At 42.1% G+C, this 27120-nt stretch overlaps 2 protein-coding genes across 2 annotated transcripts in view; one reads left to right on the forward strand and one right to left on the reverse strand.

Moving 5' to 3' along the window:
- Positions 1 to 1210: 1210 nt before the first annotated feature.
- Positions 1211 to 19305, reverse strand: TFB2M (transcription factor B2, mitochondrial). The gene is made up of 8 exons (XM_004578849.3): positions 18860 to 19305; positions 17709 to 17797; positions 11927 to 12080; positions 11454 to 11602; positions 7896 to 7985; positions 6529 to 6591; positions 3737 to 3897; positions 1211 to 1511 (listed from the first exon to the last, which is right to left on the reverse strand). Exons 1-8 carry the CDS (start codon positions 19161 to 19163, stop codon positions 1328 to 1330), a joined length of 1194 nt encoding a protein of 397 aa, XP_004578906.2. The 5' UTR covers positions 19164 to 19305; the 3' UTR covers positions 1211 to 1327.
- A 122-nt stretch (positions 19306 to 19427) lies between these two features.
- Positions 19428 to 27120, forward strand: part of CNST (consortin, connexin sorting protein) — a 77446-nt gene continuing 69753 nt past the window's right edge. The window contains exon 1 of the mRNA XM_058669437.1: positions 19428 to 19685. The gene's annotated coding sequence lies outside the window, so the exon portion shown is untranslated. The remainder of the gene's footprint in view (positions 19686 to 27120) is intronic.

The raw sequence follows: 27120 nt of genomic DNA on the forward strand, positions 1-27120 counted from the left end.
TAAGGGCTGGGCGCAGTGGCCTAGCAACTAAACCTCATCTTGAACATGCCCAGGATTCCATATGGGCGCTGGTTCTAATCCCGGCAGCTCCATATCCCATCCAGCTCCCTGCTTGTGGCCTGGGAAAGCAGTACAGCATGGCCCAAAGCCTTGGTGGCCATTTGGGGAGTGAACCAGCGGATGGAAGATCTTTTCTTTGTCATTCTCTCTGTAAATCTGTCTTTCCAATAAACATGAATAAAGCTTTAAAAATAAACACACACACACACACACACACACACACACACATATATATTACATTTAGGTTCATGGAAAGATCAAATATCAGATAAACAATCTTTTTTTTCTCCCCTTTAAGATTTTTTTTATTTTTAGACCTGGTGCTACAGCTTGATTAGCTAATACTCGACTTCCAAGCGCCAGGATCTCATATGGGTTCTTGCTTGTGTCCTGGCTGCTCCACTTCCGATCCAGCTTGGGGCCAGCACCCACGTGGGAGACCTGGAAGAAGCTCCTGGCTCCAGCTTTGGCTTGGCCCAGCCCTGGCTGCTGCAGTCACTGGGGAATGGATGGAAGACACCTCCATCTCTCTCTCAAGTAAATATTTAAAGAAAAAGAAGCAAACAAAAGAGACAACTTGTGAGTTACACAGTTATTCATTCAAAGTACACTGATAATACATGACAGAATGAAAAGTGAATACATTTGGGTCTACTTAATGTATCATTAAGTCCTTAGAAACCAAGACAGTTTCACTACTAAGATCTTGACTTAAAATATTTTAACTTTAAGCAATTATATTAAAATTTAAATAATTTCATCATACAGTACCTGAGAGTACATTCCAACTGAGGTAAAAGAAACCCCTGATATCAACTTAATTTGTTTTCTAGGTCAGTAAGTGCAACTCCTCCCGTCTCCTCCACACAGGAGGATGTTAAACGCAACAACACAGAAAAGTGGAATATTTAAATTATCCAAAGAACAATGTTGGGCCAAAGTTTTAAAAGTAAACTATATCTTAACTGGCAATACTCCCCAACTACCAGTATGTTTACAGTAGAGAGATTTAAAACAAAACAAATTCAACTGATTGAAGAATCAACCCACAGTTAACCGAAGTTTCCATTTTATTCAGTTGTGAACTAACACAGTAGTCACTGTTTTATCCAGCAGCCCTGTGGGATCAGCTTCAGTGATAGGCCTCGTTCATGCAAAACAATGGCTTTCTTGTGTTGAAAGGACATAAGGTTTCCAAACTCAGTTCCTTTTCACTTATGTTGTAATTTCTAAATGAAGAATCTGTTCCAGCTAATGTCTTTACAGTCTAGTTTCCTATCACTGTGTCTTCCATGCTGTCATCATATAGCCATTTACAGCTATGATCTTTGGAACACTCTATAGTTTCAAAAAGGCGCTTAAAGTCTTGAGGATACATTTCAGTTATCTTCACTGTTTCATTCTTTCTTGTTTGCATCAATATATCCATTGCATCAACTGGACTCAATGACCTGAAAAATAAATACAAGTAAACTGAATTTTCTGGATAATAACTATCCATTATGATGGAGATGGCTTCTAAAAAAAAATCTAAAATGCCTAATTTATACATAATTCATTTTATTTAGTTAAAGAGCTTCCATATACTACCTACAGTTTTGCTTGTTTCTAAAGTTTTACAGCTACTCTGTAACAAAAATGAATACTTGAGATTTAACATGTAATCAACTCTACATAAAGATCTAATTTAACATCTATGCTTTAAAAAAATTCTGCCAGGCTTGGCACAATGGCTCAAAGGGCTAATCCTCCCCTTGCAAGTGCTGGGATCCTTTATGGGTGCCAGTTTGTGTCCTGGCTGCTCTACTTCCTATTCAGCTCCTTGCTTGTTGCCTGAGAAAGCAGCTGAGGATGGCCCAAAGCCTTAGGACCTTGAATCCGCAAGGGAGGCCCAAAAGAGAGGCTCCTAGCTCCAGATGAGCTCAGCTCCGGCTGCTGTGGCCACTTGGGAAGTAAAGTAGCAGATAGATCTTTCTGTATCTCCTTCTGTTTCTGAAAATTTACCTTTCCAATAAAAATAAGTGAATCTTTAGAAAGAAAAAAAGTTTAATATGTACAGACAATTTTTGTTCTATTTAGCAGTTTTCAAACAGGGAATCATTCTTCATATTTTTACATAATCATTGGTGAGCAAATTTTAAAACAGGAAACATCATTACTTCTTATATATTAGCCTAGCAAGCAACCATAAATAAGATTCTGACAAGTAACGGATTAACAGAATACTTTGGTGGAAAATACTTTCAGCTCTTCTTTTTCTCCAAGATTTATTTATCTGGAAGGTACACTTACAGAAAAAGAAAGAGACAATGAGAGGCAGACACAGTGATGCTCCATGTGCTGATTAACATCACAGCCAATGACAATGGCCAGAGCTGGGCTGGGCTGAAGCCAGGAACCAAGAGCCAGAAGCTTCCTTCAGTCTCTTACCTGGATGCAGTGTCCAAGTCCTCGGGCCATCTTATGATTTCTAGCACTTTTTGATATTAAATATAACCTTGGTCAATACACAGAGATATCCAGGGGAACTTTTAACATTCTCCATGATGGCTTACCACATTTATTCCTTTTGTGTTCTTGCTATTCTCATTTAAAATAGCTGCCATCACAAAGTGGTGGTGAGAAGACAACATGTAACCTTTCTTGCCTTGTCTACCATTTTTAACATTTGTTTTTATAAGTGTTATTCAGCCAATAGTTTAAAGTTATAAAATAAATGATCACATTTATGGCTTATTTTAACTTTTTTTTTTTAAAGATTTATTCATTTTATTACAGCCAGATATACACAGAGGAGGAGAGACAGAGAGTAAGATCTTCCGTCTGATGATTCACTCCCCAAGTGAGCTGCAACGGGCCGATGCGCGCCGATCTGAAGCCGGGAACCTGGAACCTCTTCCGGGTCTCCCAGGCGGGTGCAGTGTCCCAATGCATTGGGCCGTCCTCGACTGTCTTCCCAGGCCACAAGCAGGGAGCTGGATGGGAAGTGGAGCTGCCGGGATTAGAACCAGCGCCCATATGGGATCCCGGGGCTTTCAAGGCAAGGACTTTAGCCGCTAGGCCAAGCCGCCGGGCCCTATTTTAACATTTAACCCATCCTCTGATAATACCTGAAATGACTGAATGGGCAATAAGGTTCAATGAACAAGCTACACAACTGTATGCATCACCTCTATGTAAAAACTATACCTTACATAGATATAAATCAGGTGGTAACACCTAAAATTTGTATAAAGCTTTAGATGGAAATATAAAACTTGACCTAGGACAAGACCAAGACGATCTTGGTATTGATCTGTATCTTGCTCAGGAAACAGAACCACTGCAGAGAGGCAGTGGCAAGATGAGGACAGTGGATATGGCGCCAAAAATGTTGACTTTCTTTGTTCCTGCTAGTGATAAGCATCTAGTCCCTCCTGGAGTTAAATCTGGCCTATACTTTGAGAAAGATACAGCAACTTAAGAGGCATCAGTGGTTGCTTTATGAAAGAAAAAAATGAAGCTCAGTGCAAACAACGTGGAAAACCAAAAAGAAGGAAATACTAGCAAGAAACACAGCAGTGAAAACATGCTAACCTCACCCTCTTCATCAAAACACAAAAAACACACGTTAATGAAAAAATAATTCTTGCAATGTCACTGCGATTATTGTTAATTTTTTTATTTTTTTACTTACTTTAAATGTTCTATTAGCCTTGCACTGCGCTTCCCAAAACAGTGCTTTACCATATGAAAAAATACATCATAGTTAACAGGAGTTAAGTTTTCTGTAAATAAATTTCGACGAGGAGTCATTTGAACAAAATACATGTTCTGTTGTATTAGCTCTAACGAATCCTGGAGAGAAGGGAAAACAAACTGTGTTAATCATAAATGACTGTCAGAGCATGACACTCGTGCATTTGTTCCTTCAAGCTGTGTGTTGGAAGGCACAATCATTAGAGAGCATAGCCACTCTTTACCTGGGCCTTTTCTTGGAGTTGTCTGCGCTGAAGGAAGATTTTTCTGTCTCCCATTTCCTGTCACTCTACCTTTCAGTAATTCAATAAAATCTTTACCAAAAATGACATATTAAATTTGTCCCAAAATACTTTCTCAGCTTTAGATCTTGTCATTGCAAAAAATGTGAAAGTCTCACGTTTGTCTGTTCATTCTGGAAGATAACTGGGTAAGTCTCTATTGATATTATCTAACCCTCCACATTTTTTTCTATTCTCTTTGCCTAAAAACTTGCTTTCTGGTCTTTTGTTTATTTACTTGAAAGACAGCAAGAGCTTCTACTCAGTGGTTCAATTTCCAAATACCCACACCGGTCAACATGGCAAGGACCCCACTAGTTGCACTGTTACCCCTGTTTCCTGGAGTCTGTATTAGTAGGAAGCAGGAGTTAGGAGTTGAGAATCATATCCCGAGAATTCTGATACGGATAGTCTAGTTTTTAAAGAGTTATTAATTTTTTAAAAGGCAGGATGACAAAGAGGTCTTCCACCAACAGGTTTAATCTCTAAATGCCTGCAGTCAAAGGTAGGCCAAGCTGAAATCAGGAACTTCATCTGGGCCTCCCATGTGTGTGACAGGAACCTGAGGACATGAGCTATCAACCACTGCCTCCCTAGCACATTAGCAGGAAGCTGAGTTAGCAGTGCAGAGCAGGGCTGGTGCTGTAGCGTGGTAAGCTAAACTTCTCCTTTGCCTCTGGTTGAAGTCCTAGCTATTTAGCTTCTGACCCAGCCTCCTGCTCATGGCTTGTGAAAGCAGCAGAAGATGCCTCATGTCGTTGCGCCCCTGCACCCATGCAGGAGACAGGGAGGGGGCTCGTGGCACTTTGCAGCCACTTGGGAAATGAACCAGGAGAGGAAAGATCTGTCTTTCCTTTCTCTTTGTAAACTCTGCCTTTCAAATAAAAATAAAATAAACCATAAAATAAATAATTCTATTTAGGGGAAAACAAACAGAGTAGTCACGACTGGAAACAGGCACTCCTCATAGGCTATTGGTGATTAAGCAGTGCACTAACTCACTGGGGCACAATGAACATACCAGATACCAGCCTTTTACCTGATAGGCTCAATGCCCATCCTCCTAATCTATCCTTTGAGACAATATAGCTCACATCTTATAAACAGAATAAGAATCACCATGGAGACTGGTCATTTTGAAATCAGACCATTTCTAAATGAACAATTTTCCCCTTTCCTATGGTTTCAAGATTAAGTGAAGAAATAAATGGTATCTTCAGATTGAAGTGATACATTGAAATTAGCCCAACATTTTCATTCTGTCCTAGAAGTAGAACTTCTTGAGTCTGAAAATGTTTTTGAAATTTCAACTAATTTATTAGAATCTCACAAACAGCCCCCAGATAAACTAAATGGAGGACCACTTTAGTATTTCAGATGGGGAAAAACCGAAACAAAAATAAAACTCCTAATCCTTGAGTAAGATTTGCACACCTACTGGTGAATTTGACTATCTAAGAAATAGCAGCACTACAAATTTCCAGTTGATTAATGAGGCAAGAATTCACTTTTAGTTAAAACTAGCTGAATATGGGCCTGGCATGATGGCCTAGCGGCTAAAGTCCTCGCCTTGAACGCACCGGGATCCCATATGGCCACTGGTTCTAATCCCGGCAGCTCCACTTCCCATCCAGCTCCCTGCTTGTGGCCGGGAAAGCAGTCGAGGACGGCCCAAAGCAGTTTGGAACCCTGCACCCATGTGGGAGACCCGGAAGAGTTCCTGGCTTCTGATAGGTGCAGCACCAGTTGCTGCAGTCACTTGGGGAGTGAATCATCGGACGGAAGATCTTCCTCTCTGTCTCTCCTCCTCTCTATATATCTGTCTGTGCAATAAAAATAAAATAAATCTTAAAAAAAACTAGCTGAATATGAAAGTGATTATAATTCCTAAATTTGAAATGCATCACCATTTTAAAAGATGAAAAGTGATATTCTTTAAGCCTACTACTACACTGCAGAATTGTTGACAGATACAGTTCTCTTTCAAAATAATACCATTTTATTAAAACTAGTAAGATACAGTTTAAAAATTTTTCATTTTAAAACTAAAAGTTCAAGGGTGGCATTTGGGCTACGAGTTAAGCTGCTGATGGGGAAACCCCCATCCCCTGTCGGAGTGCCTGGGAACTGAACCCTGGCTTCACTTCTGACTCAAGCCTCATGCTCATGCACATGACAGGAGGCAGCAAGATGCTGGCCTCTCTGGGAACCAACTGTGAGACCCAGACTGAGTTCCTGACTCCCTGATTTGGGCTTACCAAATCAGCAGCTGTTGGGACATCTGGAGAGTGAAACAATGGATGGGGACTTTGTGTGCTTGTTGCCCTGCAAAATCCATCCATCCATACAAACAAAACCCAAACTCAAAATAAATACAGAAAACCAGATAAACTCAAGGAAAATAAAAGCGGTTTCATTAATGAGGATGAAGAGAAAGGTATTTTCTCACCTTACGCTTTGGCATTTCCAGCTGCCCATTTTGGATATACACATCAAATGATGACCAAGGTTCCTTGAGGGAGAAAAAACAAAATCAAACTCAGAATACTTTTTTTTTTTCAAAATACTCTTTTCTTTAAAAATTTTTTTTAATTGGAAAGTCATATAGAGAGAGGAAGAGGGACAGAGAGGAAGAACTTTTGTTCGATGACTCCCCAAGTGGCTGCAACAGCTGGAGCTGAGCCGATCTGAAGCCAGGAGTCAGGAGCCTCTTCTGGGTCTCCCACAAGAACGCAGGGTCCCAAGCCCATCCTCCACTGCTTTCCCAGGGCACAAGCAGGAAGCTGGATGGGAAGAAGAGCAGCCAGAGTACAAACCAGCACCCATGTAAGATCCCCACATGTGCAAGGCAAGGACTTTGGCTGCTAGATTACTGCACCGAGCCCCAGAAAACTTCTTTTACCACTGTTTATTAACAGTGTCTGATGTTATTACTACGTTCATAGAAAGCCTGCTTGTGAACTAAATCCAGGTCACATGATTTTATCATGTCTAACTTGACATAATAAAACTTATTTGCTTACTCAACAGGCAAAGAGAGACAAGGGACAGAATTCCCTCTGAAGGGTCACTTTCCAAAGCTGGGGAACTCAATCCAGGTCACCATGCATGTTGAGTGGCAGGAACCAAGTGGCTTCCGTCATCCTGCTGCCCCTCAGGACCTGCACTAGTGTGCAGAATTGGGAATCCAACCCAGGCCCTCCATTACAGGACACAAACATCCTGTCAGCCTAAACTCCCACTCTCTCACATCACATAAAGAAATGAAGGGCCCAATTTCTACCCTGATTATCAGCAATTCCGTTACTTCAATAACGGAGAGTTACTCTTAATGTAATTTTGCCAGAAAGATGATTTTGTAACAGTTAACATTTCCATATTATAGTCAGAATCAGTAGCTTAAGGGTTATTAGATCAACACTAAAGGTTTTTTTCATCCTATCATATTAGGAAAGCCTTCTAATCAAACTGAATTGAATGTGGTATAAGGACATAAATACAAATAGACATCTCAGGTTAGCAATTATTAACTTGCACCAACAATGTTATACATGAAGCACTTTTAAAAAGTAACCCAACAGTTTTAAAACCTAAAATTCAGAAAAATAATTCTATAAAGAAAAAGTTTCAAAATTAGAGTGGGTTTATTAAATCATAACTGATGTACAGTTAAAAGACTAAAATCCCCAAAGTGAGTCTGGCAGTTAAGACACTCACATGTCACCTCCAAGTGGGAGCTGGCAGCTTAACTGCTGCACCAAACACCCATGCTCCCCACAAACAGGCTCTGCTGAAAACGACAAGCGCTTTACTTACCATGTGCAGAACCTTAATCTCACACGCTACTTGCCAGAGCACACTTAAAACTTGATAGGAGCTTGGATTTCTGGGATTTGCCATTAATTTCTAGTACAGAAAGACATAAAAAATTATATACTTCATACAAGTATAATAAATGAAACATTTGTTTTTATTAGTAATAACCAAATACCATCTAGAATTTTAAGAAAACCAGACTTAAATGCAAAATCTTTATTTCAAAGTCTTTTTAAACTCCTACTTTGCAAAGATACTATGAAATACACTTAAAATTTAGTGCATTTCAGACTGATTTCCATTAATTGTGTGGTCCAACAGGGAAAGTTTTCATTAATAGAATGAAACAGAGGACCCAGCCCAGTAGCCTAGCAGCAAACATCCTGCCTTGCATGCACCAGAATCCCATATGGGCGCTGGTTCTGGTCCCTGCGGCCCCGCTTCCCATCCAGCTCCCTGCTTGTGGCCTGGATGGGCAGTTGAGGACAACCCAAAGCCTTGGGACCCTGCACCCGCGTGGGAGACCTTGATGAAGCTCCTGGCTCTTGGCTTTGGGTTGGCTTAGCTCCGGCCATTGCAGCCACCTGGGGAATAAATCAATGGAAGGAAGATCTTCCTCTCTGTCTTTCCTCCTCTGTATATCTGACTTTGCAATTAAAAAAACATATATATACATATATTTATGTATAAGTAAAGAAAGCAATTTCTGTCCTATGGATTCTATAACATAGCAGAGCAGAAAAATAATAGGTAATTATATAAATAATTAATCATATCTAGCACATATTGTGGAAAAGAAGGTGTGTGTGAAGTACTTTTCCGGTACTCTATTAAAATCAGAGCCCAAAGTGGCTAAGGCTGAGCCTTGACGGACAAGATGTTACCTCAGTGAATGACAAGAGAATACAAAGGGAGGAAATTGCATACAAAGGCTTCCAGGTACCAGTAGCACAGATTACTCTCCTAGTGCAAGATATTTATTCAATCTTAGATCTCATCTGTGATAGCCTTGGTGGTGCCAGGCCAAATGATTTATTTATTTTTCCTTATTTATATGGACTACTTAGTCTCTAAAAGGCAGAAGTACAGAGAGAAAGGAAGACAGAAATGGTGCACTTCCCATAAGACCCCAGTGGCCATGGGTGGGTCTAGCCAAAGGCAGCACTCGGACTCCATCCTGGCCTCCCAGGTGAGTGACAGGAGCCCAAGTGCTTGGGCCATGTTCAGGCACAGAAGAGGGAGCTGGATAGGAAACAGAATAGCTGGGACTCAAACTGGCACTGCAGCTGGTGTCTTCATGTGCTACCCCACAGTGCCAGTCCCAGACCAAATGATTTCATGGACTTTTTCAGCCTATAGGCTCACAGGCTGAACTTACCCCACTCAATAGTTTTATACTGCCTATAAAAAGACCCTCAAAACATACTCATATAGCCAAATGATTTTTTTGTAATGTAAACGCAGGTATCCCTAGATGAGACATAGTGATCCTGACAAGTTCAACTGCTTGATACTTGATGTTCAGGGATTTTTTTTTCAAAGATTTATTTATTTTTATTACAAAGTCAGATGTACAGAGAGGAGGAGAGACAGAGAGGAAGATATTCCATCCGATGATTCACTCCCCAAGTGAGCCGCAATGGCCAGTGCGCGCCGATCCAAAGCAGGGAACCAGGAACCTCTTCCGGGTCTCCCACATGGGTGCAGGGTCCCAAAGCTTTGGGCCGTCCTCGACTGCTTTCCCAGGTCACAAGCAGGGAGCTGGATGGGAAGTGGAGCTGCCGGGATTAGAACCAGTGGCCATATGGGATCCTGGAGCGTCCAAGGCCACGACTTTAGCCGCAAGGCCACGCCGCCGGGCCCGTTAAGGGATTTTTGACAAAGGTGTCAAAACCACCCAATGAAGCAAATTTGTTTCTTCAATCAATGGTACTGGGAAAAACCAGATACCACATGTAAAAAAATGAAGTAGCTTATCTGACATCAAATATGAAATTTAGCTTAAAATTGACCAAGACCTAAATAGTAAGAGCAAAAGAAAACAAAAACATGATGGTTGGGGATAGTGCCTGGTATAGTAGACTAAGCCTTCAAGTGTGGTGACGGCATCTGATTTAGATGCAGGTCCATGTCCCAGAAGTTCCTCTTCTGATCTAGCTCCCTGCTTATAGCCTGGGAAAGCAGAGAAGCATGGCTCAAGTCTTGGGGCCCCTACACCCATTGAAGGACCAGGAAGAAGTTTCCGGCTCTGAATGGGCCCAGCTCTAGCTGTTGTGGCCATTTGCAAACCAGCAGCATCAAGATCTCTACCCATGTCTTTTTCTGTAAATCTTTAAGAAAATAAACATCATCAACATATCTCTAAAGATATATAAATGGCTAATAAATACATGAAAAGATGCTCAACATTGACTATCACGAAAATGTAAATCTAAGTTGCAATCAGTGAAATATTACTGCATATCATAAGGTTGAGTATTCTGACAAAAAAAGTATTGGTAAAAATGGTAGAGATTGGGCCTGGCGGCGTGGCCTAGCGGCTAAAGTCCTCGCCTTGAAAGCCCCGGGATCCCATATGGACGCCGGTTCTAATCCCGACAGCTCCACTTCCCATCCAGCTCCCTGCTTGTGGCCTGGGAAAGCAGTCGAGGATGGCCCAATGCATTGGGACCCTGCACCCGCGTGGGAGACCTGGAAGAGGTTCCTGGTTCCCTGCTTTGGATCGGTGTGCACCGGCCCGTTGCGGCTCACTTGGGGAGTGAATCATCGGACGGAAGATCTTCCTCTCTGTCTCTCCTCCTCTCTGTATATCCGGCTTTCCAATAATAATAAAAAAAATCTTTGAAAAAAAAATGGCAGAGATTGAAATCACTGTGTACTATGTGTCAGAATACAAAATACTACATGTATTATACAAAATGGTATTCCAATTCCTGAAAGAATTAAAAGTAGAATTACCACATGATCTGGTAATTCTACTTCTAGATATACCCTAAAGGGCTGAAAAGAGGGACCTGAAGAGATATTTGCAAACTCCTATTCATTTTTCACAATACACAAAGTAGAAGAAACCAAATGTCCAATGATAAAATGGATACACAAACTGTGGAGTATTATTCAGCCTTAAAGTGACACAAAATTACCACATATCCTACAACATGGAAACACTATACTAAGTGAAACAAGTCAGACACAAAGAGCCAAATACATTATTCTACTGACATACGGTACCTAGGATAGTCAATAAAGACAGAAAGGAGATTCATGGTGACCACAGTTGGAGGAATTAGGTAGAGTTTTAATAAAGAATGATGAAATGGTTTTGGGGCTCACTGGTGATAATCGCTGCACTATGCATGTTTACCTAATTCCACTGAGGTATATCTCTAAAAAGATTTGAAATGTCCATCTATGGTACGCATATTTTACCACAATTTTAAAAAAGAAAACAAAAAAACCCTTAAAATGTCCAGTTCCAAATTAATATGACAGAGATTAAGCCTAAGTCGAAACAAAACAAAACAAAAAATCCCAAAAGGTACTTTGTTAATAACCTACCTTGTACTCTTTTTCACTAATAAACATATTTAGTTCTACTCGTCCATGCCTATATATAGAAGTGCAGGAATACAGGTCATATAAAAGTTTCCAAAGCACCTTTCTTTCATTTTTAACTGGGAAGATTCCAATTATTTTTAAGGGGTTAGCTGTTAGGAATAAAAAAAAAAAAAAAAACACATCCAAATTAAGTTAACATTTTCCTTAGGACTGTGTTTTAATGAGGCAAAGTGAATTAACAAACTATATTAATTTCTTAAGTTTAATTATAACCGAGTCTCTGAGTTTTTCCTTAAATGGAAACTCGCTCTTTGGGGAGACAAAAGCAGAATGCCATCATGTTCAATGTAAGAGCATTGTCCATAAACCGAACAAAATAAACTGTACTCAGATCCTGTCAACAAACCAGGAAGATTGCTAAACAGAGCTGGCAGATTATAAGGTATTTGCTTTTAGGGACTGACAAAAATTACCTGCTGACCAACGAAGCGCTTTTATTCCCAAACTCTGAAAAAGCTCCTGTGAAAGCATAATGGGTGGTTTTACCAGTCCACAATTTCTGGGATCCAACTTAAAGAAGTCACAGTGAACCACTTCTAGTTTTCCATGCAGATTATTTCCTAAGGACTAAAGAGACAGAGAATACGTTAAAAAAAATTCAGAGTATATATAACTGCAGAATATATATAACTTCAAAGATCAACTTAAAAAGAATAAATACAAAAACATACAATTCAAGATATATTACTATCTCACAATGGTATAAAAAATAGCACTAACATACCTAAAATTTAACAAAGGAATTAGAACTCAATTAATGTCTAGAAAGTGGAGAAAGTACACTACTACCACGGAAAAGTACTGCCCCTCCCATGCATTCTAAAAGCAAAAATGATCTTCAATAAACTTTTTACAGAATGATGTAACTGACTTATTATCTGAAAGGCAGAATTACAGAAATAGTGAGATCCTCCTTTGTAGGCTCATTCCCTGGACGGCTGGAGCTGGGCCGGGCCAGATTAAAGCCAGGAGCCAGGAGCTTCTTTCAAGTCTCCCACCTGAGTGCAGGCACCATGCTCCACTTCCTGCCCAGATCATCTACAGGGGCTGGAGGGGAAGTGGGTGCAGCAGGGACTCAGACCAGTGCCCATGCTGATGCCCATGCCAACGGCACCGGTGTCAGGAAATTTTTATCCTTTATCTGAAAAGTTTTAATGGTTCAAAAGACTTCTTCATAATCGCTTAGCAGAAGTGTCCTGAAGCACTACTCAAAGACTCTGAGACCTCAGGTGGGTTCACGCACACCTGTGAGCCACCTGCCGTGGTGATAAAAAGAAACAAAACATGTTTCATGGTAGATAACAGCAACTTAAATATTAAAGGGCAGGTGTATTCAAGAGAATCACTTTTTTCTAGGAGGAATCCAGTGAGTGATTCACAAAATGAACTTAACAATTATGTGTTGGTCATTCAACTTATCTCCCTTAGTTTTTCAAGTACTTTACTTTTTTTTTTTTTTTTACTTTTTTTTAAAATAAGATTTATTTGTCTGAGAATCAGAGAAACACACACAGAAAAGGTATCTTCTATCCACTGGTACACTTCTCAGCTGGATGCAATAGCACATCTGGGTTAGGCTGTACCCAGGAGTTAGGAGCCTCAGCCACGTCTCCCAGTGGGTGAAGGGTTCCAACTATCTGGGCCCTCTGCTCTTTTCTCAGGCCATTAGCAGGAAGCTGGACTGGAAGTGGTCCCATATGGGATGTCAGTGTCACAGCAGCTTTATCTGCTTTGCCACGGCACCAGCCCCAATTTAATTTTCATTTCCTAAAGGAGGAGTTAACTACAGTTTATGAACACTAGAAAAACTTGAAAATATTTCAGCTTTTTTTAAATTTCAGACTTTTTATTGTCTTGATTTTCGCACCTTATAGCAGAGCTAAGTACCTTAGTGATTAGCAAAAATGCACATTATTGCTGTTGTTCATATTCTGAGAGGGCACTTTACACTTCTGCTTTAGTAGCTGTGATGTACCATTCCATGACTTGAAATAAATGACAGCCAAAGTTCCAGAATAAAGAACTGAACTCAAAACTGTGGGACACCCCCCCACAGTGGCGCAGCCAGCTAATCCTCCTCCCCATAGAGCAGGCATTTCATACGGGTGACAGTATCCCTGCTGCTTCACATGATCCAGCTCCCTGCTTAGGGCCTGGGAAAGCAGTACAGGCTGGTCCGAGTCCTTGGGCCCCTGCATCAATGTGGGAAACCAGGAGAGAAGCTCCAGGCTCCTGGCTTCTGGTCAGGTCAGCTCTGGCCTTTGGGGCCATTTGGGGGGGTGAACCAGCAGGTGGAGGACCTCTCCTCTTCCCCTGAATTCTGTCTTTCAAACAAACAAACAAAAGAAATATAAATGAATCTTTAAGGAAAGATAATTGTGCAATCACACTTTAAAACTAGAATGCACTTAGGAATGAAGAGGACAGAGGAAAGGGATATAACCTGAATTACTCTCAGTCATGCAGTTAGGCATTTCATCTAAGTCTGTCTCACTGAAACCTCCTCAAGATTCTGCACAGGTGGGTATTAATATCTCTTATGCTGTAGATGGCCTAGGGGTCCTAAATAAGCAAGTGTTAGGGCTATGATTCAGCCTGATCCAAAAAAACAACTCTATTCTTGGTCAGTTAAGACAGTTGGTCAGAAAAACTGACATTTATCTACATGGACATGCACAATTCTTCCTATAATAATCTTTCTAGGATGTAAATGTGTACACCATGAGATGCATACTGCGGTGTGTATATCTAGCACACAAGCTTCCTTTTTGAGATGTTGGTACTGTGGAGTGCCTCCTTTGATGAAGGATGTGAGTGGAGGAGGAAGTCGAGTCAGGTGTGACCCCTGAGAAGCTTCTCAGTTTCTAGAACCAAACTTGAGAGCCTTTTGATGCCCACAAAGAAGTACTGCACCGTTCCCCCTTCCTCCCCCTGCCCCCCACAGCATTACTTCAAAGTTCTTGACTTAGGGATGGAGAGCGTATTAGCATGTTATCACGCTTCCATTCTGGCAAAAAGATGAATTCAAAGAACACTTTACTTGTTGATACTCAAGGAAGAATTCTGTGAAAAACTCTGCAGCTTCTAATATCTTCACTTTTTTTTTTTCACTGAAATAATTTTAAATTACAAGTATGATTTTGAGGAGCTCAAAGTCTACCTTTAGGTTACAGGATAACAGACTTTCAATAGAAAAAGATACTTCAGTGCCACCTTAAATGTCATATGAATCTGAAGCTTAACTTCAGAATGTGGGCTTTTTTTAAAACCAAAACAGTTAATTTCTTGTTTTCAACTTCCCAGCTGAAATGTGAAATTGCTACGCTCACCAAATCACATTAAGTCTTTCAACAATTTAATGTGTTCATTTTTCTTTCATGTATTTAAACCAGCAGATCTGTAATTCAGCAACAGGGTTATCACTTTGGATTCTTTTCAAGTAGCTAGATCTACAGGAACAATAATGCTTAGTTTTTTGTTTTCTTTTTTTTTTTTCTTAATTTTTTTTTTGCTGGAAAGGCAGATGTATAGAGAGGAAGAAAGAGAGGAAGATCTTCTGTCCAATGATTCACTCCCCAAGTGGCTGCAATGGCCAGTGCTGTGCCAATCCGAAGCCAGGAGCCAGGAACCTCTTCCAGGTCTCCCACATGGGTACAGGGTTCCAAACTGCTTTGGGCCGTCCTCGACTGCTTTCCCAGGCCACAAGCAGGGAGCTGGATGGGAAGTGGAGCTGCTGAGATTAGAACCAGCGCCCATATGGGATCCTGGTGCGTTCAAGGTGAGGACCTTAACCATTACACTATCGTGCCAGGCCCAATAATGCTTAGTTTAAATTTCCTTAAAGAAAACAAATGGTTGGACTTAAAAGGCATTTTCACAACTTAATGTTGTTATTCCACATGTTCCAATAAAACTGTCTTACAAGGCTTTGGAAGCTGGTATAGAAAAGAAAAAGTTTCTGAAATTAATTCTAAAGATTTATAAAGAAAGGAAAAAGAGGGGGAAAAAAAATCTGGCTGATGATACCAAGAATTTCCACTCTTGACTTACTATGCAAACTTGTCTGCTATATTAGAAGCAGAGTCACCAAAAAAATCCTTGTTGATAACACCTGTGCTCTATGCAATGGTATCTGTTCATGCCAAAATTCTATATCCAAAGCTTACATAGTCCCCTTAAGCTAATTTTAACACTAGCCCCACCTAGATTCTAACCTCACAGAAAGCAGGGGCAGAGCATAGCCTAGTAGAGAGGGGAAACACGCCTAGTGACCCCAGTTACACTCTGAGCCCCCAATCACCCATACAATCTGCTGCAGAATGCAGGGGAAGAAAGGTGTCAAACCCAACGTAAGTGACACTCCCATAACAAAAGATACATAAATGGAAAACTTCAATTAGTCTACCCAAGGTTTTACATGATGCAGGGGACTTCAGAAGGAAAATTCAAAGGCGACAGAAAACTGTCTATTTGCATGTTTAGATTTAATGAATAAGAGTGTAGAAATGGGACTGGACAAGAGTCTGATCTAGATTTACACAAGGACAGTGACCGAGGTATTGGTACTAACTTTGGCAACAGTGGCAGCCCACTGCCAGCCTCTGTGCTGTGCAACCCATGGTAGGCTGCTGAACAAGTGGCCGTGACCATGCACTGTTCAAGGTGCTGAGGTGTGAAGCGGCGAACAGCTCAGCAGCTCCCAGAGCCACTTTTCGTCAAAGGCAAACGAGGTCCCCACAATCAGGATGGGACCGAGACACAGGAGATATTGTGGAACGGGCAATATTCACCAGGCTACCTGGGATTTACGTTTGTTCAATGACTGAGATCATAAAAGTATGCATTCAATCTACAACCAGGAAAAAAAGTTGTCAATCTAAATATTAAATACCGTATTTGTTTAATATCTCAGCCTTTTTTTTTTCTGTTCATTTAACTGAATATGCCCTCAACTTTCTAGGCAACTGCTCTAAGCCATTATCTCCTCCCTGTGTTACGGGAATTGGCGACGAAGGTGACCTCAGTTATCTCATGTAGAAGATTACTGTCCACGTGGGCATGACAGCAAGCAAAGCAAGCTTTATGTAAGTCAGAAGCCTGCTGCAGCTTTCGGAGGGGACTCTGGAAGAAGAAAACCTGGAGAAACCTGCCAAGGTGGGGACCTCGACTGCTTTTGCCTATCTGCTTAATTCAAAATATTCAAGCAATAGCTTCTAATTGTAATTAAATCAGATCTGCAACTCCAATAAGAGGCTATGACCTATTCTTACAAGGACAAATGGGGAAGCTTGGCACAGACTGTCTATTCATATTCTTTTTGGCCTTTCTGTGGGACTGCTTCCTCTGGGGTACAAAAGGCAAGGAGCTTCATACTCTACTATCCCACTCTTACGCTAAGACAGGCAAGGTATTTTTTTAAATTAATTTTTATTGGAAAGGCAGATATAGACACAGAACAGACAAAAAGATCTTGCATTCGCTGGTTCACTCCCCAACAGCTGGAGCTGGGCCAATCTGAAGCCAGAAGCCTCTTCTGGGTCTCTTGTGCGGGTGTAGGGTCCCAAGGCTCTGGGCAGTCCTCGACTGCTTTCCCAGGCCACAAACAGGGAGCTGGATGGGAAGTGGAGCAGCTGGGATGTGAACTGGCACCCATATAGGATTCTAGTGCATGCCAAGTGAGGATTTAGCCATTAGGCTATCATGCCAGGCCCCAGAATTTTTTAATGGCAGACTCTTACACAAAGATGAAAGGAAATGAAAGTAATATTTTTTAGGTTTTATGGCCTGCATTGGAGGAAAAACAGCTCTCGTTTCTCTCTCTCTCCTAAGTGAAGAGGCACTCTGGTGTCCGTGACTACCTAGAGGGGAGAATGAGACAGGAGACAGGAGGGCAGTGGAGGTTGGACTTCAGTTCTGACACTGCTTCTGGGGGTTTCTCCTATCCTTCACTTCGAAATACTTGGTATCCCAAAGTGTCTCAAAACCCCAGTGACAGCTAGACCTAGAGAACACATGTTGTACCTCTCCATCTTCATTCAACAAACACTGAACATCTGCTATGTCTTAGGGTTAACAGGATATTAATGACAAGGCCCTTGAAGAGATCCTGTAACTATGTACATAATTCTACTTCCCTAAATCGCCCTAAGGCTGCTGACTGGAAACATAAGTTATTTTCAGAAACCAGAACTGTACCTCCAAGTGGGGAATGAAATTTCTGTCGCTTTCAAGGGCAACCACTTTGGCACCAGTTTCAAGTAAGGCCTGAGTCAGGACTCCAGGACCTAGGATAGAAACAGAAGGAAATGTTTATGAGCACAAGTCACAATGTAATCTCTCTGGATATCAAAAACTAGGTATTACACATGCATTATCTCACTTTCACTGACACTCCCAAATGAGGTCTCGCTCTGTTTTCTTTCACAGGTAAGGAAAGTAGAAATTAGATATCTCTTCACTGCAACATTCCAAGTGATAAGCACTTTGCTTATTTATTATTTTTTAAAGATTTTTTTTTTATTCGAAAGTCAGATACACAGAGAGGAGGAGAGACAGAGAGAATTTCTCTCTTATCATTCTCTCCCCAAGTGGCTGCAACAGCCAGAGCTGAGCTGAAGCCAGGAACCCGGAGCCTCTTCTGGGTCACCCACACGGGTGCAGGGTCCCAAGGCTTTGGGCTGTCCTCCACTGCTTTCCTGTATCACAAGCAGGGAGCTGGATGGGAAGCAGGGCTGCCGGGATTAGAACCAGCGTCGATATGGGATCCTGGTGCCCGCAAGGTGAGGACTTAGCCACTAGGATACCGTGCCGGGCCAGGCAGTGCAGTTTCGTTCTGCTTCCAGTCCAAAGAATTGCACTCTTAGTTACAATGTTTCATCTCAGAAGAAAAGAGCAACAGAAAAGATGGCGTGGAGCCTCCCACTTTCTCATTCATAACTCCCCAGATCGCATCAAGCACCGACAACAACGACGTCTCAGGGGAGAAAGTGGTGCTACAGAAACTGTTATTCAGAAAGTCTATAAATCTTTGGTTCTCAATATCCTGCTGTTGTCTATAGGGGATGCACGAAAGGACAGGATAAAATTGTCAGGGGTGGCGATAGCACTTGCAGCCACATGCGGAGAGAGAGAACATGAGTCTATCTTAGAAAAATACTGTCTCAAGTGCAACCTGCCACAGAACTATCTGGTGCCATTACCGATACAGCTCAAGGCGTTATGTTGCATTGTCTCTAACTAAACTTCCTACAGGGAAGTCTCTTCGAACAGCACTCTATCCAGGCAGGCTACCAAAGTCTGACCAAGTGATGGACATTCCAGAAAATGCAATCCAGCTAGCTGCTCACCAGGATTGCACTCCAGCAAGAGATGCCGAGGGTCTTTCTGAGTCCTCCGCAGGATTTGTGCCAAGGTCTCAGCCAGTCTCCGACTGGTTACATAACGCTTAGGCTCCAGGCGGTGCTTGGACACCCAAGGAGCCGAATCCCCGAACTCAAGACAAGGCAAAGGCTGCGGGGAAGATTCCGACAAACCACGGCGAGGCTGGTCTCCACGCGTCTTCGCTGCGGTCTTCCACACGCAAAGTCGACTGACGCCGGCCAGGGCTGAGGGCGCCAGCCGGCAAGGAAGCCCCGCCACCGGGACCCACATCGTCTTCTCTAACGTCCCGCCACCTAAGTCTCACCGTCACTCTACCGAGGAACCCCATGCAGGAAATCCCACGTGCAACATCTCCGCGAAGCAAGCCCAGGCCTGGCGGAAGTAAACACCAACTACTGCGCATGCGAACCGCAGCCCCTGCACGCTTGCCTCCCTCACTTCCGCTTCCCGCCCCGGCTTAGCCGCCCGAGGCTTGTAAGTGGACGGAGGCGGAGAGACGGCCCATCCGGGTGTGTCCGGACTCGCACTCTATGGTTGCGCGCCCTCTGCACTTCCTCTCTAGCCGCCCGCGCTCTATGCTCGGCGGCCGCGGGCCTCCAGCGCCTGCCGGCCAGCCCCGAGGGGTGCGCTGAGGGAGGCGGGGCGGAAAGGCGAGCGGTGTCTGCTGGCCGCTGAGCCGTGGGAGACCCGAGCGGCGTCCGTGACAGCTCGGCGGCCGCCATGTCTACGAAGGGGGCTGGAGACAGAGCCTGGGGCCGGCTGTAAGCCCTCGGAACCGCCTCGGATTCTCAGGTGAGGAGACCCGGAGCGGGGCTGCCGGGCACCCGCCGGCTCGCGGCCGGGAGGGCAAGCGTGCCCCTGCGCTGTCCTCCGCCTGTGTCCTGTGGGGAGGTGCAGCCGGCTTCGCTCCTCTCCGTCCCCTCTCTGCGCCCCTGTGCTGCGGTCCCCTTGGGGTCCCCACTGCATCGCGCTGGTCGCCCCTCCCCAGGGGTCGTGGCTCCGGCAGGAGCTCCTGGCTCTGCTCGCAGAGCTGCCTGCGGCTTCCACCTTGCTTTAATCCTTCTCCATTCTATTGCCCGCAGCCGCGATCCCTCCACCCTTGTGGGTGGTTGTTTTTTTTTTTTAATTCTCTCCCTATACCTGGTTCCCCCGCCCGCGCCATCACTTGGGTTGTCAGGAACCGCCTAGTATCTCTCTCCCGTTTCTCCCTCTGGGCCAATATTTACCTTAATTTTTCATTTGCATTTTGAAAGGCTGAAACTTAAGGTTAAAAAAAAATCAAAGCCCAAATCTAAAGACTTTGGATGCTTGTGTTGTTGTTCCGTGCATAAACTTAGTCAAACACATGTACTGTGGAATGCAATTTTCAAGACCCGTTCTCAAGACTCTAAAAATAGGGTGCTCTAATGGAAATTTTGGCAGTCTTTGAGCCTATTGGACAGTGTGAGAGAAGACCTGATTCTCTCAGAGTGATTTGCGTTGGAGTATCATACTCAGAGCGTTAGCCATTATCCTTTGCACCAAGCCACGGATAGGCTGGCCACCTTAGATATGCACAATCCTTTCTGCTTACTTTGCTGGGAGGTAATTGAGCTTGGTGTTTCCATGCACCAGGAAAGGCTTCGAAGGAATGTTACCATGTAGCAAATAGTCTGAAGAGGGTACGCAGCTGATGAAGTTCAGATAAGGAATCCACGGCCAAGTACGGCTGCTGCACTTTTTTCCCTTTAATCCTAAATTTGTTAGGACACCAAGGAAGGTGTCTGATCAAGCCTTGGGGACTCACGCGCTCCTAGAGGTTAGATTCCTTGTCCAGTTTCTTCATTGGCGGTTTTCTCCAGGTGACTTGGACATTCTCTGCAATCCCTGAGAAAGCCGCCCCCTCCCCTGTCATTTGCTGAGCTATCTTGCCGCCTGACCTTAGAAAACATTGCATACATTCAGAAATACACTGATTTCCCCCCCACCCACAAGAGCCCTGGAGGCCTGTTTTAGAATCAAGTAAAGCGGAGAGATGTCTTGGCGGTATAGAGAAGACACGTATTACTCATAGAAGTGTATTACTCATAGAAGTGTTATTGAATTTTTTACTTTAAAAAGACTTTTAAAAAAACATTGTGGTAAAAGAATGCTTATAATAAAGTATACTTTGTTATTTCATAATGTCTGTGGAGGAAAATTAGCTTACTCCTGAAGAAACTAAGTTTGTTTTTGAATTTTGCTTTTGAGTGGTTGTGTTTTTCTTCGGTTTTGGTTATAATCATTTCAGTTTTTGAAAAGTTCACTGGTTTGTGGTTGAATGTGCTTGAATAATGCAATTTTATACATATGCTTTTATGTTACTATGGATATTTTTGTGAGTGCTGGAAATGAAAGAAATGCTTGCTCTCCTTTAAAGATAAACCTTATAGTTGGCGTTAGATCTGCTTTATGATAGAAGCTTGGTTTGTGGATTTTCTGTGTTACTTCAAAAGGTATGATTTCTGCACCTGGTGCTATTTTTACCTTTTTGAAGTACTTTTTTTTTTGGTGCCAGAATAAGTTTTGCTTAGAATTTTCATAATCTTCTAAAATTACTTTCCTTATTAAATTAAGGAAATTGGTAGAAAAGATAAAGTTCTTTTTCTTTCAGCTTTTAAATGACAGCTGCCAAGAAATAATTCTAGTTTGCTGTTAAAATGAAGATTATAGGTTTATGGAAGCATCATATAAGAAATCCAAGTTTTCCAGTACTTACATAATAAAATGCAAAGTCCCAGGTGAAACTAATTTTAGTCTATTTTATTTAACCCTACATATTATTTTACATGCACTCAATTAATAGGCTATTTAACTTTTTTTTTTTACTAGATCTGTGACATCAGATGTGTTTTACAGCGCGATTCAAAAATGCTCTGTAGTCACATGAAACTAATGACTGTTTATGGGGCAGCGCATGGCTGGAACACTGCCAGGTAGTGCTTAAGGTGCCTTCTTATTCTGAGAATCTCACTTTATAAACGCCTTTTGCTCAAGATGCTGTGAGTTTCAGACTGAAGAAGAGGCTTTCATGTCTTCCTCTTCCTGTTGACTGTGTTCCCTCTGAGCTTGGTGCCTGTGTGTGTAGTGAACACGGGTCCAGTGCGTGCTTGGTGATGAGTCGGGTGCTCAGTCATTTCCTGGGATGTCATTGTTAGAGTTATTTACATCTGCTTGTCAACGGTGTGTCAAGCAGTCTGTGAGTCCCTGTTTATTAAGTAGATTGGCATTAAGCTGGGGCAATTTGAGAAGTCCTAGAAGCTTGAACAGGTGGAGTACTTGCTGTGTGGACTTGTTTTCTGAATCACGTTCAGGTACGGCTTAGAATTTTATCAGGGTGCTTCTCTAATATCGTGCTGCCACATAACAAAGAGTAAGTCTTTTAGCAAATTTTACAAAGAAGTGGGTATGTTTTATGAATCTGAGAGCCTGAGTTGATCAAAAGAGTAACTCTTGTGTATGATGCTTTAGTGGAAATTTGGAAGTGAAAAGGGACATTTAGGATTGAAATGACAGAAGAATTTAATTTGCCTTTTGCTTTCTGTATTCTGCTTGTGGTAAAAGGACAGTGAAGGGCAGTGAAACATTTCATGATAGAGCCCGGGGATCTGAGAGATAAGGGGCACCTGCAACTAGCCTCTGCCCCTAATGGCATGGCCCCCTCCCTGTTTATGTTTAGGATTCCCCCTCCCTGTTTATGTTTAGGATTCCCCTTCTCTGTTTATGTTTAGGGTTCCCCTCCCTGTTTATGCTTATGGTTCCCCTTCCCTGTTCATGGTTATGGTTTTATGGTTTTATGATTTTCAACTCAGTTTAGCCTTTAAAAAGGATGCTATACCATGACTCGGGGTCGATGCCTAGCTTCCTGCATGAGGAACTGGCCTCGGCCCCAGCGCGCTGGTAACCAAATAAAACCTCTTGCTGTTGCATCCTTCGGCTGGTGTGTGCTGTTTCACCGAGCGACCTCACGTCCCGTTCAGAAGGCCGAGTTTGGCCTCGGTCTTAACAGAAGGAAATACGGGAGTTTTATACAAAGCTACTGACAGCTGTCTAGGTGTGTGCCTTCAGTTGTTTCTGCAGTGAGGGTGGTGATGGCATGGTCCAGTCTCGGGTTCAGACCTCAGAGAGAACCCTGAAACCAGCTGAGCTCAGTGGAGATCAGTCTTTTCTCCTATCTTAACCATATGTCCTAATAAACTTCTGTGGGTACTAATCCACCACAGTGTGTTACTTCTGTGTTTAATAACAAAATTAGCCCATAGGTCTACTGTTCTCAGTGAGTTAACACAAGCAACAAGGACTCTTCCCAGCGTCTGTGCTATGAAGAAATTTCAAACAACCTAGTCAGTAAACAAATTCCCTCTGCAAAACCTCGTTATTACAGACAAAAGGGTAGAATGTTTGGAATATGAGAGCATCAGGGACAGAATTGGGAACAGGTATGGTTATTCAAAGTTCCTTGTGTTGCAAGTTGTTTGTAGTTCCTATGGAAAAAAAATACAGTGTTTTCATTTGCCTTTAAAAAGTATGGTGGTCCACTGACAGCCTTTTGGTTAGAGAAGGACTACATATAGGGGAAGAAAATGGGAAGATCTAATATATACGAGAAATATAGTCAACAATAGTGTACTGTATACAAGATTTTAAGAAAGCTAAACTTACTTTAAATTCCATTTTCCCACTCACATTTAATTTATTGGAGAGATACACTGAGACAAACAGAATTCCCATCTGCAGATTCATTCCCCAGATGTCTGAAATAGCTGGCCAAAGCTAGAAGCTGGGAGCTAGGAACTCAGTCCAGGTCCCCCACATTTGTAGCCAGACTCCAGTTACCTGAGCCATCCCTGCTGTCTCCCAGACAGCTGGAATCAGGAGGTAGAGGTGGGGTCACACCCAGGTACCCTGAGGTGGCGCAGAGGCAAATTAGCTGATACGCCAAATGCCTAGTTAGTCTGTAGGATTTTGTGCTGAATAAGCAGATTGTAGCTATTGTTGCTCCAGGGAAGAAAACTGGGCAGCTGGGAGATGGTGAATGATTTGTCTTACTATAATAATCATTTTGTTATATATATCATAGTATTCACCTTAAATATGTAGCAAAACAGTCTCAGGAAATTTAATCCTTTAAGCAAGAATATTTAATACTCCAGCAAGTGTTATTTTTTATAAAAACCCCTTTAGCATTTAAAGAGCCTCCAAATGGCTCATATACTTACTGAGCAATCCTAACATATGTGTTGATACTGTTCTGTTGCCTTCTCTCCACTTTGGGGCCCTCAAGACTTGGTTGAATACAGACTTGTTTAAGGAATCATTCCTGTGGGTGACATTTTATTTCCTATTAGCCAGAAATACCTGCGTGTTTTATTTGGAGTATTTTGTAAAGAAATATATCCTCTTAAAAATCCTCAAGTCTTAGAACAGGTTGAGTTTTAGTTTTGCGATTCTGCTGTGTACCATATTTGGAGATAGAAGCTTTTTGTCTCTATTCTGTCCTGCCCTTCTGTCTCAGGACTTCCTATTTTCCTTCATCATTAGCCATGTGGAATGGAAAGATAGTATGTGCCTGTCAAGATGCTGCTGAATTGAGATTCTTTTTCCCTGTAGATTCTCCAATAAGAGTCCTGGAAGTAAATGCTAAATCTAGTGATTTTTATTGATGCCTTGGCCTTTTCCATTTCATTTGACAATATTTAGGTGATTGCACATTGTTTTGTGACTGTCCAAAACTGCCCTTTTTTTCCTGGAAAACTATTACTGACTAAAGGACTGTGTTTTTTTGTTCATTACTGTGTTTTGACCACTCAGTGAATTAGGTAGCTGTGGCTTTATGAATCTGGTCTTATTTGAATCAAAGCCAAGTAGGCTTTTAGTCACTTATTTTTATAAATTTTTAAGTAAGCAATTTCCTTAAAAAATATGAACTTGATTATAAAATATAGAATAGTGTTCCTGATCACTAGAGATTATAACAGATATGTATTTATTCTGTAATCCAACATTTCCTTTTTTAAGTTTAGTTTTATATGCTTGAAAGAGACAAAATGGAGATCTTCCATCTGCTGGTTTATTCCCCAGATGTCCGCAACCAGTGGACTGGACCAGCCTTGCTCAGGACCTTGAACCTCTATGCAGTTGTCCTGCTTGAGGGACAGGAGCCTAAGCACTTGCTTCCCAGGGTGTGTGTTGACAGGAATCCAGAGCATCTTTTCAATAGTCTGAAAAAAATCTATTTCAAAATAAGCTGATGTAAAAAAGTTCACGATTAGTGATTTTTTTAGGTGGCCTTTTGGTTGATTATGTGAGGATACTTAAAAAATTGAACTATTCATAAAAGAAACTGGCCTCTGCAAAAATTTTTGATATTCTTACAGGTTTTTCTAATTGGCATTCCCATGAACTTTTTTAAAATTTATTTCATTTTTTCATAAATTTTTGAAAGTGCCCTCATAATGAGCAGCCAAGAGATTACATGCTATATAGAAACCTAATATCAAGCATTTTGATTATCAAGCATAAGCTCTCTCTCTCTCTCTCTCTTTTTTTAGATAATTACTTATTTTTATTTGAAAGGCAGGTTTATGGAGAGAAGAGACGGAGGTCTCCTTTGGGTGGTTGCATTGATCTGAAGTCAGGAGCCAGGAACTTCCTCTGGTTCTCTTGTGTAGGTGCAGGAGCCCAAGGACTTGAGCCGTCCTCTGCTTTCCAGGCTGTAAGCAGGGAGCTGCATCAGAAGTGCGGCAGCAGGACACAAACCTGTGGAGCTCATATGGGATGCCCGTAGTGACAGGTGGAGAATTAACCTGTTAAGCCACTGTGCCAGGGACCGTCCCCTTCTTCTTCCTTTTTTTTTTCCTTCAAATAGATTGATTTATTTGAAAGATTGACAGTTTCTTCTATCCACTAGTGCTCTCCTCGAATGGCCACAACAGCCAGGGCTGGGAGAGGCTGCTGCCAGGAACCGGAATTCCATCCTGGTCTTTCACATGGATAGCAGGGGCCCAAGTATACTCCACAGTCTTTGCCTGCCTTCCCAGGTGCGTTAGCAGGAAGCTACGCAGGTGTGATTCAAACCTTTGCTGGGATGCCAGCATCATAGCAGCTGTACTGCAATGTCACCCTAGCCTAGCTCTGTGCTTGGAGAGAACCCAGTGATTCCTAGGAAACCTCAGCACAGCTTTGCTTCAGTGTCCTGATGTCTCCTTTGGAAGCCTCAGACGGTACCTGTGTTTGCTAAGCACGTAATTACAGAGCACACCTTCTGCTTTGGGAATACTTGAGAATCTGGGGAAACAGAATGTTCTTAGAATGTTTCTTGTTACTGGATTTTCCATGTATTTGTATAATACTTTGTGCAAAGCTGTGTACTTTGTATCAGTTTGCTGGAATGCCTCGCTGATCTGCTCTTCTTTGGAATAGTTGAGCAGCTATCCAGAATGCCTGTAGGGCTTCCTCTGCCTTCCACATCTTTTGTTTCTTTTTGCTACCATTCTGCATTCCTTAGAAAGCTGAAAGATTAGAATTGGTTGTGGCTTTTTATAAGCATAAGGAGGCAAAAAAAAAAAGAGTCCAATCTTAATTCTCCCTTCTTTTCTTCCTTTGCTATAACAAAACAATACTCCGAAGAGAAGAAATGAAAGTATAGATTTTTCACTTGAGGAAAACATGTTTATTGGAAGTTGGGCAGCTAAGGACGCAAACTGGCACCCGTATGGAATGCTGTAGGCTTGAAGGTAGAGGATAGCCTGTGAGCCATGGTGCCAGCCTGTGTTTGAACTTACTCAGAGTGACTTGAAAGATACTTTTTTCTTTGTAATTTATTTGCTCTTTTTCTCCATATGGAAAAGTTGAGGTTTTTGAATATTTTTAAATATTTTATTACTTATTTATCTGAAAAGGCAGATAGATATAGAGAAAAAAAGAGATCTTGCTTTGTTGATTCCCTTCCCAAATGCCCATAGCAACTGTGTCAGTGCAGGTGGAAGCCAGGAGCCTGAACTTACTCTGAAACACAGTCCAGGGGTGTGGTTCTTTTCCACGTGCTTGAGCTGTCATCTGTGCCTTCTGGATTCTGATGGAACCTGGGTTGGAAGCATAGTTGGAACTCAAACCCAGAAATTCTCATATGGAATTCCCAAGTGGCGTCTTTTTTTTTTTTAATATAAAATTTAAAAGATGAGGAAATTATGGACACACCTGGGCCATA

This window comes from Ochotona princeps, chromosome 10, assembly GCF_030435755.1.
Source record: "Ochotona princeps isolate mOchPri1 chromosome 10, mOchPri1.hap1, whole genome shotgun sequence".
Lineage (NCBI taxonomy): Eukaryota > Metazoa > Chordata > Mammalia > Lagomorpha > Ochotonidae > Ochotona > Ochotona princeps.

What these genes read in the sequence shown, in the direction of transcription:
- TFB2M (XM_004578849.3), bottom strand. Translation starts at nt 19,163, where the DNA reads ATGTGGGTCCCGGTGGCGGGGCTTCCTTGCCGGCTGGCGCCCTCAGCC. An exon ending in CTTGCTGGAGTGCAATCCTG is followed by an intron (nt 17,798 to 18,859) that starts GTGAGCAGCTAG and finishes TTTCTATCCTAG; the next exon opens with GTCCTGGAGTCCTGACTCAG. An exon ending in ATTTCATTCCCCACTTGGAG is followed by an intron (nt 12,081 to 17,708) that starts GTACAGTTCTGG and finishes CTGTCTCTTTAG; the next exon opens with TCCTTAGGAAATAATCTGCA.